The 14,423-nt window shown below is 42.1% G+C and overlaps 1 protein-coding gene across 1 annotated transcript; it reads right to left on the reverse strand.

Moving 5' to 3' along the window:
• Window positions 1-8,237: 8,237 nt before the first annotated feature.
• arf6b (ADP-ribosylation factor 6b) lies at window positions 8,238-11,404 on the reverse strand. The gene is made up of 2 exons (XM_036542200.1): window positions 11,113-11,404; window positions 8,238-10,947 (listed from the first exon to the last, which is right to left on the reverse strand). The coding sequence occupies exon 2, from the start codon at window positions 10,017-10,019 to the stop codon at window positions 9,492-9,494; it is 528 nt and encodes a 175-aa protein (XP_036398093.1). The 5' UTR covers window positions 10,020-10,947; window positions 11,113-11,404; the 3' UTR covers window positions 8,238-9,491.
• Between the last annotated feature and the right edge of the window lie 3,019 nt (window positions 11,405-14,423).

The raw sequence follows: 14,423 nt of genomic DNA on the forward strand, positions 1-14,423 counted from the left end.
CCTCCCAGGAGATATCTGCGGCACACCCCACCCTTAGCACCTGGACTGCATAGCCTCTTGCACACCCAGCCCTGCCCTACGTGAACAAAGCACTTCACCCGCCCTCGTAATGGCATGAACCCTTTCTCCACACCCAGTTTGATTCCCTGGTTTGCAGATTCAGACACTGTCCATCTGCTACACATATGCCCTGGCCTCCCGGGTTTTCTCCCTCATATTTCCTTTGTGTTGTGTCAGTGCAGTGAGCCATGACACTGCAGAATGAACCAATCACCTGTATGCGAGCACAGGCCCTGCAGTGCTGGCAAACTCTGCTCTACCCTTAAAAGAGCAATTCCCCTTTCTGCATCCAATACCAGTGTGCAAAGAAAAATATTAATTATTCAATGCAAAGCTAGTTCTGCACATTCTGAGCTCACAGTCATTGCAGAATGTCACCACTCAAGGTGTATTGTCTCCTGGTATGCTGTAGTGGGGTGGTGACACTCACTCTTGGTTTTGTGAATACCATAACCCTGAGCTACACAATTACACTAGATCACATCATTTGTTAAAAGATGATCTATTCAACTTTTTTAGAAATCCACCAGTATAGAATCATTCAAAGTTCTTCCGATACAGGAAGGTACGATCATTGATTATGCTTTTGCTATTCAAGTAGTGATTAATCTTACACTCTGCCTATGAAAAAGCAACAGCTTTACATTATTCCGGGGATATTCTGAAGTGTTTTGGAGACGGAAGGACAAGTGCGCTATTTTTAACCGAGTCATAATCATAGCATAATCCACCCACTCCCTTCTTTCTCCAGTCCTCTTGGTCCCTAACCTCCCACAGCTCTGGGAGCTCTGCAGTGACCACATCCTCCCCATGGCCTCCCACTGCCTCAGGGAGCTCCACCTCTCACCCTGCTGACCGGGGCAGGGTCCCCACAGAGACTCTCTCCATGACAAAGCCATAGTGGGACTCGATCTTTAGTCACCACACTCTGTTGAAGGAGTCAAACATTTTTCTCGTCCTACTTTGCACGTTACCCAGGGTGTAACAGTCCCCACATGACATGAAGTCTGGTCTTCTTGTCTCCTGGCATGTTTGCACAAGAATTATTATTTTGCTGTGCCACTCATTCACACACAGGTATACATGGTGGACTGGGACAGTGTGGCATAGTGGAAAGCATCAGGGCTCATAACTGAACAGTTGCTGATTCAATTCCTCGCTGGGGCACTGCTGTTGTACCCTTGGGCAAGCTACTTAACCCAGAATTGTCTCAGTAAATATCCAGTTGCAGCTTAAATGGATAACATATAAAACTTGTAACCTATATAAGTTGCTCTGGGTAAGAATGTCTGCTAAATGACAATAATGTAATGTAATGTGGGGTATCATTTTGAGAGAATGCAAAAACAACAGGGGGAGGGTGAGAAAGAGAGAGAGCAAGAGAGAGAGAGAGAGAGAGGCAGGCTACAGTTAAGAGGAAATGAAACTTTCAGATGGTGTCTGATGTAAGACAGCTGCCAAGGTTTCCTCGCTTGAATCATGCTGTGGAAAGGGCGCTCGCATGCAAGCGAGGACAGCTATTTGCGTGGCAAGTCATGTGCTCCACACACCTTCCCTCATGGAGGTCCAACTCCCTTTGACCTTCCTGAAAGAAAAAATGTACCTTACCCATTCCGCCTCCTTAAGGGCAAGAAAACTCAGCAGAAATGGGTTCCAGCAGTCTGCTTGACTTGACAGTTATCTTACACCTGAAATACAACTGATGCTGAAATATTGGCAGGTTGTTTAATTATGCAGTGTTCATGCAAATATCAATATGTTCAAACTAATGTCTCTCTAGGTAAATATAGTGACCCAGCTTACTGTACTGTTGGTGAAATTTAAGACAGCTGAGGGGGTAATGATTTGATGAGGACTTGACAGGAACGACTGGTATATACAGGTTTCTTGCTGTTTAGCCACATTATTCCTGTCACCACGGTATGGTTTTGTACAGCATTTTTTATAGTTAACTATCAATCAAGACACTTTTAATGCCTGTAGTTTCAATCAATGAAACTCATTAGCTACTCTTAAGTAAGCGTGATAATCAGCATAAAAAAGTATGCAGTCACGCATGTATTGTCACAGATACTCCACTTACAGTGTTCACGTAATAGGCAAAAAAAGTTTTTCCTCATACTGGAACCTATTTGTACAACAGAGCATTCCAGAAACCACAGCTTATAAACAGCAAGGCCTAGGATGTGAACACCCACCCTTCCAGCCACAGATCCAGCACCTGAACCATCATGTAACGTAGCTGCACGTGAACCTGCTGGGATGTCGGGGCCAATGGAACACTATGAAGAGTGCAGGCTTTACTATGGACCCTTGGGGCACACCTCTCAAAGCCATGAAATACCTCTCCTCTCAGCACAGACATATGCTCTGCTCTTGACGAGCAGCTGGCCAGGTTCAGTAAACTCCTGGGCAAGCAGATGGTGACATAGAATGGCCTTGGCGCCCAGCTCCAAGTTTATGCAAGCCCGATAAACTCCTGGTCAAACAACAGCTAGCTCTGTTTGCATGTGCGTTTGAGTGCGTGGGTGTGTAAAAGCTAGTCTGACCCAACCTATTTCAAGTGAATAATATTCTTTGTGTCTGGGGAAATTCTTTACTTGGCTCCGGATCCTTTAACTGTTTTCGGCTGTGAAGGTGGTTGCACTGCAAGTTGCTCGGGATCATAAAAGCTGCAGGACAAATTAGTGGTAATTTTATGTGTCTTGTTCGCAATAAAGAAAGCAATTTATTTCCAAGACCCATTTTTCATCCACGCTTCCTTGCCTCTCACTATATAATGGTGAAATGGGGAGGCTAATTAAAGAATAGCGAGGGGAAACTCCTGGACATCTGTCTCTGATTAGTTATTTCCATTATTCACGGTGGAGGGAGGTAGAGTATGCATAGCCCATATGGGTATAGAACCATTGACTGTCCCAGCTGGGCTGAGGTCTTTCATTGATCCTGACCATGAAATATGAAGCCATTCTGACAATGGTCAGACCCATCCAACTGGTACTCAAACTGAAAACAGGCAGCTAATGAAAAATTCTAAATATCACCACTGATTTGCTTGAAGAGCAAACATCTTATTTCATCATCGATAAATAATCAATCCCTTCTTTTGTATTATGATTATTGTTTGTCTTAAAATGCACAGTGGCCAACGAAGTTCAGATTACTGCCCACCCACTATTAACTGGTGGATATTGCTGTGGGATCCCGGTTTACTGACTTCAATGCTCCGGGAAAAAGCTGTACACAGATGCTGACATGAAACCCCCTACTTGATCTTCAGACCTCAGAAGAGTAAAATGAACCATCTATGATTCTGCTGTAGCCTACACATCTCCAAGGACACAACTTTTGGAATCACTTCTGGAGCAACTACACCAAACTGGACAGAGACAGACTGGAAGCTGTTGAGGCAGGAGGTGGGTGCATGGGAAATGCATTCCAAGCTGCATCTGACACCCAGTCCTTGTGAGTGTGACATGCTAATCTTCTGTTGTGATCATTCATCACAGCCTTGCTTACCAGCTTGTGTCAGGTCTGCCCCATTCAGCCATATGTAAGACTGGTGTCAACTGTATGCCTAACTGAGATGAATATGCCCAGGGCTTCCCTACTGGCAGGGAGGCTTGGTGCTTGCTAGTCACTTGTCCACTTGTACTGAAAAACTACTGAATGAGCATGTGAATATGCTGATTTGGATTGGTCACCATTTGCGCACACATTATCTCAGTTCAAAGCATTGCTGTCACCAGCAGTGTCTTCAGGCATAATGCACAGGCTTCACTGAGCACTGGCTCCTGGGCATTCCAACATGAAACAAACTGCAGCAGAAGACCTGACACTTGTTAACTTTTCCACTGCATAACAGACAGACCATGTCTTCAGGTAACCAAACTAGCTGAAAAATGCCCATCCTCTTGGGACTCATTTTGGCTTGCAAGCTGAGTAAGACATAAGAGCTCACTGGAAAGAGAACAGAGGAGGAATGAGTAACAATGAGAGCTCCTTCGACTAGCCAGAACCAACTCTTTGCCCTGCAATTACAGTAATAACCTTGGCATATCAAATTTTACTCTTAGAAAGTAACTTGTATATACTTTAATCTCTTGCTATTTGACATATGCATTTGATAAGTACATGATAAAGGACCTTTGCAAACGAAATAGGTTTTGTTGGGTTATGTAAAGATAAATGTAAAGTATTTCTTTAACTTAATTTTGTTAGTTTCCACCGGCAACAAATTCATAATACAGTGCTTAATTTAAAATTTGTTGAGAAATGTTCTGGAAAACTGTCACTCAACTAATGTATCATGCTCAATGGAGACAGCTGCCTGCAATGTGTTTAAGGGGCCAGAGTTAACATAAATATGCCTAACTCCCTGTAAACTAAAGTAAAGTAAAAAAGTAAACTGCCTTTATTTTTATCCTAGGATATACACACTGCAACTCTCTTTCACAAAATGACTTTTGCACATCTCTTCCACATTCATTTTCCAAAACGTTTCTCTTGGAATTTCAAACCCAACTCAGCAATCAACTTGCAGCTCAGTCAAATCCAATTGATTAAGATCAGTTGGTGCAAACTCCAAAACACACTAACCACTAACACTTGCTCTGTGTTAGCCATACGTGTCTACAACAGAAGCTGTTCTGTTAGCCTCTGATATTTTTACCCCCAAAGACAAAATTTCCTCCATTTTAGCCTTGCTGAACTGCACACACTACACGAACACAGATGTCTACCTGGACAAGCCCAAACCCCTGTCCCAAATCACCAGGATCTGCTGAGCTTACTGTAAGCTGGACCTTGACAGAAAAGTGCCAATATGTTTTACTGATGTACTTCCTCTGCTTACCTCAAGTCAGTGAGAGGTTAAGCGCAGTAAAACCAAGGCCTGAAAAAAAAATGGAGCCTTCCTTCCTTGCTCTTATCCTGTCTACGGCAAAAGGTGCTGGTGGTGCGAGAGGGGGTGAACAAACAACAGCCTTGTTGACACACAGACGCGCTGTAAATCTGTCCTCAACCCCCCGACGGCATTCCTGGGGTGTCAGCGCTGGAATGGGCACACGAAAGATGCTGCTGCGTGCCTCGAGCAGCATCAGCACGGCTCGCCTTCAGACACGGCGCCCTCAGAAAACACCAGCACGGGCCTTCAGCTGCCAGAACCATGGCGCCACGCTCTCCAGCCAGAATTACTCCACACATGTCCTGCTCCAACAGATGAGCACTGATGAAATTACTATGACCCTTCTAATTAGTGACTAATTAGGGACCAGTGATAGCAGTGTGCTGTTTGTTTTTTTTTTTTTTTTTAAGTAAGCCATCGACAACTCCCTGCAAAACCCAAAGAGGGGTTTTAGGAATGATCCTCAACATTGACAGTGTTTGTTGTTTTTGTTTTTGATGGGTGATACCACAAACTAAAAGTCTTTCTGGAATAATATGACTGAGGAGAGAAACACCAGCACACACCCTGGTCCATGTGGTTCCCGTTTTGTCAGAACAATGCCACCGACATCATGCAACTCGCACCCAGCCTGGGGTCTAACACAATCTACAGTCAGGCAGTTCCACCTTCCCACCAATTTCCTCTCAAACAAGTTCATGGAATTCAAACCCTGGTAAGTTCCAGAAGGAAGTATATCAGACTTGAGAACTTTCCCAAGTACATTTCATGAAATTTGTCACACGGATGCTATTGTAATTACATAACACTAACCCCATTCACCCATTGTTTTCCTTTGTTATGCCTTCTCATTTTAAACCCTGTCCAGGACTTTTCAGACAGCTAGTATGTATAGTATCTGTCAAAAATGAAAGCAAACACAGGGCTTTACATGTAAACAGCTGCAATACTGCTGACTACATTCAAATATTCATAAATACAGATGCCCTACATCCCTCAAAAATCTCAAAAAAGGATGTAATATATCGGATTGATTTAGTGTAGGATATGAGCAAAAGGAAAACAAATAGACTTGAATTAATTTGAGATCAGATACAATCCTGTTGTATACAAATAATCTGTCACAGTGTCATCTAAACATATTTATGTCTAGCTCCTACAACCCATGCTTAAGGTTTATAACACTGCAGAGTGTTTTAATACAGCAATGTGATGACACCCTACCATAACTCCGCACAAGGGCAAAAAAGCCTGATAAATACTGACATTTTTTGGAGATGACACAAAAGCAAAAAAAAAAAGTGCCTCTGTAGTGAAGTGTACAGTTGCATGAGAGGAAGAGAATAGTTATCTGCCAAGGCCAGTTTCCATGCCTTCTACATTCTACATGACATACTGGAAGAGGACTTTCAAAAAGCCAGAGAAGCAAGGGATAATGCTGTTGCAATCTGTTAACGCAATGACCTTCAGCATTTAAAACAAATCAGAGTCAGAACATCACAGCAGAAATGTAATGCTTCTTCCCTTTCATGCTGCATTGAACCATGCTGAAATGTGCACACCCTTTGAAATCAGGAAGTCACCCTTATGAACACATCTTAAACTGTGTGATTACCTGAAGCAACTTCAAACACTTGTGGAAATTGTTTCTCATCCAAAGATAATTGTTTTCATTTTTATTTTTTTTACATGTAACAATCACTATAGGTCCTTGATTCACAGCCATTCAGACAAGTGCCAAAATGGCTGCTGTTTTTTTTAAGCCACAAGTGAAGGAAACAGCTGGCACAAACGGTTGAATGTGACACATCAACAACAACTGAGTACTAAGTTTAACAACAGCTGCAGAAGTAGTCACAGTTTTTTTTCAGTTAGAGTATCTCAGTTAGTGTTAGCTGAAGGAAAACAGCACAAAATAAAGTTTTATAGAAGAAAATGGCCAGTTTTTCCATTTATCCACTGAAGACAAGGCCTTAATGAATAAACCGAGTAGAAGTATCTGCTTCTTTAACATTTTCCGTAACTACTATAACATATAGTATAATATTAAATAAATAATAATAGTAGTACAATCATATAACAACTATGCTTTCACGTGTTCTATACAGAGCAAACTGGAATACTGTGCTACCCATCCATAAAGATTTACGAGGCTTAGTTTTAAACTGAAGGATAGGTCAAACTCCAGATCACTACCCACAGAAAAATAAATATTTTGCAACACAATACCAAAGTCTTCTGCTCTCGGCAACAGAGCAGACTTCATGTTACCCAAGGCTCAACAGCGGTCCGCTGTGTGCATGCAGGTAATACAGGTTTCCTACTCATCCCTGCAGCACACACAACAGCGGTACGACTGTTGCCACAACATTAAGAAAATACTGTGAGAATTTTTTTTTTTTTGTTTACCAATATTACGCATTCATCGCAAATCGAGGGCACGTTAGTCACCTTGACGCAATTCGATCCTCCTTGCAGGAATGGCTTTCAACTTTTAACTGGCACACCTCAAACCACAGCATGACACACTTGGAAAAGAATTTCCCAATCATGTCCTGCATTTTGCAACTTAAATTGGTCCCAGTTTAAGAGATTCCCCTTTTCCAACATGGGTCTGTATATTGCTAGGGCCTTCACTGCTTGCTTTTTCAGTGAAGGCAGTGGTCATGAGTCTCAATCACATTTTTCAGTCTTACCTGTGATATACTTCCAAGCATCACTGATGGTCTTATGACAGGATCCCATTTGTACTTCGTTCAAATGAATGGCATTTTTCCCTTGGCAATTCATCCTTGATATTATTTAAAAATACAATACGACTGAAATAGAAATTGAATTGAAAATACAACTGCTTGGTTCAAATCAAACATCTAAGCAAGAGGCATCTTCTGCAGAGAAGTTATATCCTACTCTCTGTAAGATTGATGTGTCTTGGGTCTTTTCCTTGACCTTGTAACACAATGACTGACTTACAAATAAAGTGCCTTAAAAGTTTAAAACTGGTGGAAAGACCGTTTTAGAAATTTCTCCTCGAATGAAATCGCCACGTTCAGTCCAATTCAAAAAGTTGTTTTCCATCTTGTCCTGTGACTCTTAATTACAAAACCATACAGTGGAAACTTCCAACCTAAGCTGCTTGCCATAGCTGGGTTTGTGCGGCATCATTTTCCCCACGTATGAAATAGGTGTTAATTTAATCAATATCCCACATTAAAACAAGTCTATGCTGTTGTTTGTTCAAAACAAGAAAGAAACCACTTAAAATGGCTAGTTTAATAAGTTTTGTTACAAGTACATTATTGTTCTGTACATGTTTTTATTTCTTCAAATCAGCATCGCAAAATAGAATAAAAATAAAACAAAAACATTGATTTATAATTTAATTACAAAGGGGGGTTTATCTGACCCAGTCAATGTGAACCAGGCCTGGTTTTCAGAAGTATGAAAACTCACATCTGTACGAGCAATGTGAAGAATGAAAGTGTGTTGGGGACAGGACACATGGGGAAAACACGGTCGGTGAAACAAGTCCTTTTAGAACAGATGCCACTGAACGCAAACTCCAATGAGACCCCAGGTTTCTGAGCTCTTGCTACAACATTGTGCCCCCTCTGTTCACAAATTACACTACACTTCAGCGGATAAAGTTTGGGCTTTCCTAGATATGTAATCAAAACTGTCCACATGAATTACATGAGTGCTAGTCAACTCTCCCTGAAATGATGTCTTCGAAAAATTACAAAATAAGTCAATCTGTGTCATCGGGGGTCCACTGAAACATTATTCCATGTTAAAATGGCTGGAAGTAATGAATAAAGCTACAGTACTGCTGCTGAGTATTTCTTGTAGTACATTGGTACTTAGTACAGTATCTACAATAATACATTGCAACCTTGACATATCTATATTCAAACTTTTTCAATGCACAGTGGCTCTTCAAACAAGCTTGGCTGAAAAGATCTTGGCCTTCAATTTTCCAGAGAAAGAAAAAAACTTTAAGGAAATGTAGATACATCTTATCATCTCCTAACCACCCCCCACCCCGACCCCTGAGAAATAAAACTAAAACTTCGGTAATATGAAACTTCAGGTTGGTGTATCATATAACGCATGAATATAGAAGGCAATCTACATAAAGCATGTTTCAGCAGTGAGAATAAATGAGCATAAAGCATTATCTGAAAACCCCCGCTCCACCAACAGAAATTAAACAAAGAAGAATAGCATCCAAGGTAATCTCTGAAGTTACTTTTTAAAGGTTGTTTATCGAATATATCTCCAAGTCAGGATAATTACTAAGAATGTGACACAGGCGTACTACAGAGCAAAAGCAAACTAAAAAAGACAGCCAAACAATTCAGTCTGTTCAAAGAAAAATGATTAGTTATAGGGGTCATCATAATAGTCAAAAGAAAGGGAAATGTAATCAAACTTCTCTTTATTATATATTCGTATGAGAAGCCAAGTTATTCGTTAATTGCCTCTGTATGTATTTATATGCTTGTTCTAACCAGTCAATCGATCATTAAGATTTGTAATTTGAAGTCAGCCAAGTCAGGCCCTCGTATAGTCCGTCACCTGTGGTCGCGCAGGAGGGCTGCACATACCAATTCCTATCTCTGATGCGGGTCAGTCCCAGTTTCTCCTGGATCTCGTGCGGCTTCATGGCATCAGGCAGGTCTTGCTTATTGGCAAAAATCAAGATGATGGCGTCCCTCATCTCCCGGTCATTAATGATGCGGTGCAGCTCCTGCCTCGCCTCGTCTATCCGATCTCTATCCGCACAATCCACCACGAAGATTAACCCCTGGGTCCCCGTGTAGTAGTGCCGCCATAGGGGCCGTATCTTATCCTGGCCCCCGACGTCCCACACGTTGAATTTCACGTTTTTGTAGGTGACAGTCTCCACGTTGAAACCAACGGTGGGTATAGTGGTGACAGACTGTCCCAGTTTCAGTTTGTAAAGGATGGTGGTCTTACCGGCGGCATCAAGTCCAAGCATCAATATTCTCATCTCCTTGTTGCCAAAGATTTTTGATAGCATTTTCCCCATTTTGTAGATGGTGCATAAATATCCACGTCCTTTGAGAAATTAGGTTATTACTTGTTTTTATTTCCCTTAATGTGCCTCCAAACACCGAATGCTGAATGTTCAATCTGCCAGCTTTTTCAATAGAAAGTGCAGGCTGAAGACAACAACCAATTAATCAAATAAATGAAACCAGACAGCTGTCACTGGAGGTGAACGCTAAGCCATGTGCTTCGTCCACTGCAATTGTCCACTGATAAAATGTTGCGAGCTATTTGCAATCAAAAAGGTTAAGCTACCAACAACACTAACTTTGACTTATAGTATCGTGTCGGGTTTTTAAAAATGTGGCGAAGAATCATGTAAAAGTTGTAAGAATGACAAAATACCGTTTCGTATACAGTTTACTTTGAATTGGAATTCATATGAATACGACTTGCAATTTTGGAGTTTAACGTGCAAATGAATCCAGTTGCTGGAATCGTGTAGAAAGGGGAGGGTGTGGAAGGTAGGTAACGTTAGCAAGGTAGCTAACTCGTTAGCTTAAATGATTTCAAACCGAAGCCCCCGCGTCCACATGAATTCCTTCGTTTTGTTTCAACAGTAGTCCTTAACGATTTGTAAATTGCCTGGTCCAGGCCCTAAAAGATCCCTTGCTGTGGTTTGACTGGACTTGGTAACGTCCAAGAAAAAGTGCCGTGGCTGAAAACTGCGGGGATTCCGATTAGGCCCTTTCAAAAGCCTGCGGTACTTTCAGACTTCCTCCTAGCGTGTCTGTCCCGGGGTCTCCTCGCCGTCCTTGCTCCGATCCGCAAATGCCGGGCGCGATTTTCAGCGGCTCCTCGGGCACAGCCTGGCTCCGAGTCACATTCACTTTCACCGGAGACGGAACCCCTCGAGTCTCCGTAATTCCAAAGGTCATCGATTCATCCGAGAGCCTCTTCTCTTCTCCCTGTAACACAAGAGCGGTTCAGAAAAGGGAGCGGTGTCAGAAAGCGCACAACTTTGAGTGCTTCCACATCTCAGCATAACTGCGCATAATTGCAATCACTTCAACCGCTGGCATCTCTCGCTTTTGGTTTCGTACTGCCTCTTTTCATACAGAGTATTATTTTACCTGCTACTGTGATTGCCCCCCGTTCCCCCCGATATATTCACACCGCTCTCGCCTCTTTTTTTCAGTCGCTGAGTTGCAGCGGCTCCTTGCTACCGGAAAAGGTGCGGACCTAGATCCCCCGCCACTTCCTCTCGATCGCCTGATAGTCACTACTATTTTTTTCTGCGCAGCCAGTTGGCATGCGCACAGTGGCTGATAGTGCACTAAGCTCAGGAGGTTAGGAAACGGACGCCATTTCGGCTCCCTCACTTATTCTGTCATTAATTATACATAAACCGAAACCAAAATGGTGGAAAGAGAAGGTACATTTTGTAGTTTATGAGTGGATCTACTTCTGGCTGTAAAGAACGATGTAGATGTATTTATAAATATCCCAAATAGTAAAATGCAATGAGAACTGGCAAACTGAGGTTGACGACAGCATACACCGTCGGTGTTCAACGAAGCGTCATCGTCCATGAATAGGTGGTTCGTTATGACGTCGACGCCGCCTTAGTGGGCGCTGTGTAGGATTTCAAATAATGCCGCATACTCTGAGCTGCGTAGAAAATTGATAGGGCGCTCGACCTCTCTGAGGACACGTTTTCCCTCGAATGTGTGTGTGACCCCGCCCCCTCACTATATTTACGTCCCGGAGTAAAAATAGTTAATGTGCATAACAAGTGCTGCGCAGAAGTATGCATAAATGAAAACAACGCGGGGAAATGATTGCAGGGACGCGTTAAAAAAAACAGTTTCATTGTTAAGTGACAATTACACTTCAGAAGTGGCAAGGTAATATCGTGGTGCAGTTTGATATAGGAAACATAACATGAAAGTTGAAGGCTGTCCAAATGGTTAACTTAAGCTGACTGGTTTCGCCATCCTGTAGGCAACATCCACGTCTGTAATGTCAAAGAGGCAGGGTACACGGCGACAGAGAGTTGGCTATAGCGGGTGATACAAATTATCGCAGTAATAATATGTGCAGGAAATGACTTATGAACAGATTTGTTTACTTAAAAAGAAAACAGCAGCATGTATTGTATTAACGGAAGTGCATTAGTCTAAACATATGCGTATTTACTATGTGAAGACATGGGCATCATGTGTCTTATAGGCTAGTCGAATAAGTTGTTTACAAAATAAATATGGACTGCAGTATATGATTGTCCCAGACCGCGTGACCATCCGTGATGATCGCCTTAGCTAATGTATGCTCAAGCAAAAACTTCCTTTGGACATACGGCTGCTGCTTCTCATTGGTAACCACGGATGAAAACAGGGGTACACCGCTACAGAATAAGATGTGGTTTGAAATTGATCCTGTTCATTTACATATACGTCAGTAACTCATATTTATGTTAATATTAATTATTTCAATATGTTACATTTTGTGACTCAAATGTGCGTTTCCATTATTTCATTGAACAGTTTAAATATAAATTCAGACTGATTCTTTGTGAAGTAGGACCCCTTGTGGCACATACAGAAAATGCATACAGTTCAGTATCCAAATGTTTTTTTATCCTAGTGATTCTGGGGGCATTTCTTGCAAGAGTCTCCTTCTCTTCACAAGGCAGCTAAACAGATCCTTATAAGCACTGTTTGTTTCTCTGTGTGCATCCACATGAAGAGGATGCAACTTGCTGCTTTCAGGACTTGTGACGTGGAGGCTGTAGGGGTCTTGCTGGCCCCAGTAAGCTCCACCCTTCAGGTTATTCAGTTGGCAGTTGCCTTGATGGAGACAACAACAGCTGCTGTCATTTCCTAAAGGACTCCTGTGTCTGGATCATTACTCTGTGTCTGATGTCTGCAAATGACAGTGTTGTCCAGGTGGCCTTGCCAGCACCCCACTTCCATATCTTTGCAGTGGTGGTGTCAGCAGCCTGTCCAATGTCCCCACTTGGACTTTGCTTCAGGGAGCAGAGACCATGCTGTTCTCTTTTGGTCCTGACTGCTGATCTTACATGCTGGGTCTCGGTAACCTCCATTCCTTCACACCCTGATTGGATAGACTTGAGAAAAACTTGTAGAAAACAATAAAGAGATGAGGAACTGGGGGTCATGCTCAGTCTCCTCATTGCCCTGCGATACTGCCTTTGCTGCTGTTGAATCACCCTCAGGCAGTATCTGTACTCCAGCTCCAGGCGTTTCGGCCTTCATGGTTTTGGGTTCGGTATCTGTACAGGCCATTCTTCATGGTAGCTAGTTTCAGCATTATTAGTCTGTACTTCTTCTGAGGAATTGATGGAAAAACTGTAATGTGTAATGAACAATTAATAATACCAACTGAACCAGCATGTGATTAATCACCTGGAAAACATAGCTTTTAAATAAGTCTAAAATTGCGGTCCATCATCCAGATTTTACTGTTTTTGAAAGTATTTCAAAGTACTAATTATGCCCCGTGGATGGTAGAAAAAAGAATCTAAGTAAAAGTGACGAAAAACAAATACTGAGAGGAAAAACCTACAAAAATAAGTAAAGGGAGATACAACCGGACAAATGAAGACCTCAAAATGAAAGCGACAATCAATGAGTCTACCAGATTTACCCATCACGTTTGCTGAATGTGGCTAATAGCAGGCTCATTTGAAAAGTACAATAGAGCTCATGGGTGAACCTGGTAATCACGTGTTCTTTCTTCAGCTTCACCCAATCCTAAAATTCAAATACAAATCTGAAGTGAAAAGGGGAGCAGTGTCAAGAGATGGCCTTTTCATTGATAACCGGTCAGGTAATCTAATTCTCCAGCATGTGGATGCTGATACAACATGTGATCTGCTGATATTTACCACTCTGGATTTTCTCATGGCTGTACGTGTATAGGGGAATGAGTCTGATTGGTGTGAGTCAAGAGGTGCTCATACCTAAAAAGCAAAGTCCACCCTTCTCAGCTCTCACGAATAACTAGACCTTGCAAGGGGCACATATCTTTTGTAAAACACTTTGAAACTCTAAAGAGGATGCACAGGACTGTAGATGTGGGCTACCTGTTGCTGGTGCAAAAGAAAGGGACGATGGCACAACTTTGGCCATTAAATATTTAAGCCAGAGCTCAGGTGACAAGCACCTCCATTAAAGACACTAGCAGTGGGAAGTTCATTAAAGTTTCATAAACTGAGCTTTCATTCAGTGTCCTGCTCTTTTAAACTTACCCATGTATTTAAATGTGTCTTGTATGATTTTTTTAAATGTCTTTTTAAATACTTTATTTTTAGAAATTTTGTTATGAAAAGTGATGTGGTGTTCAGTGAACCTGGAAAGTAAAAGTTGCAGGTGTGTATTCTGCAACTGTCGTACATTGGGTAAGTTCTTAACGTGATGTA

This window comes from Megalops cyprinoides, chromosome 12, assembly GCF_013368585.1.
Source record: "Megalops cyprinoides isolate fMegCyp1 chromosome 12, fMegCyp1.pri, whole genome shotgun sequence".
NCBI lineage: Eukaryota > Metazoa > Chordata > Actinopteri > Elopiformes > Megalopidae > Megalops > Megalops cyprinoides.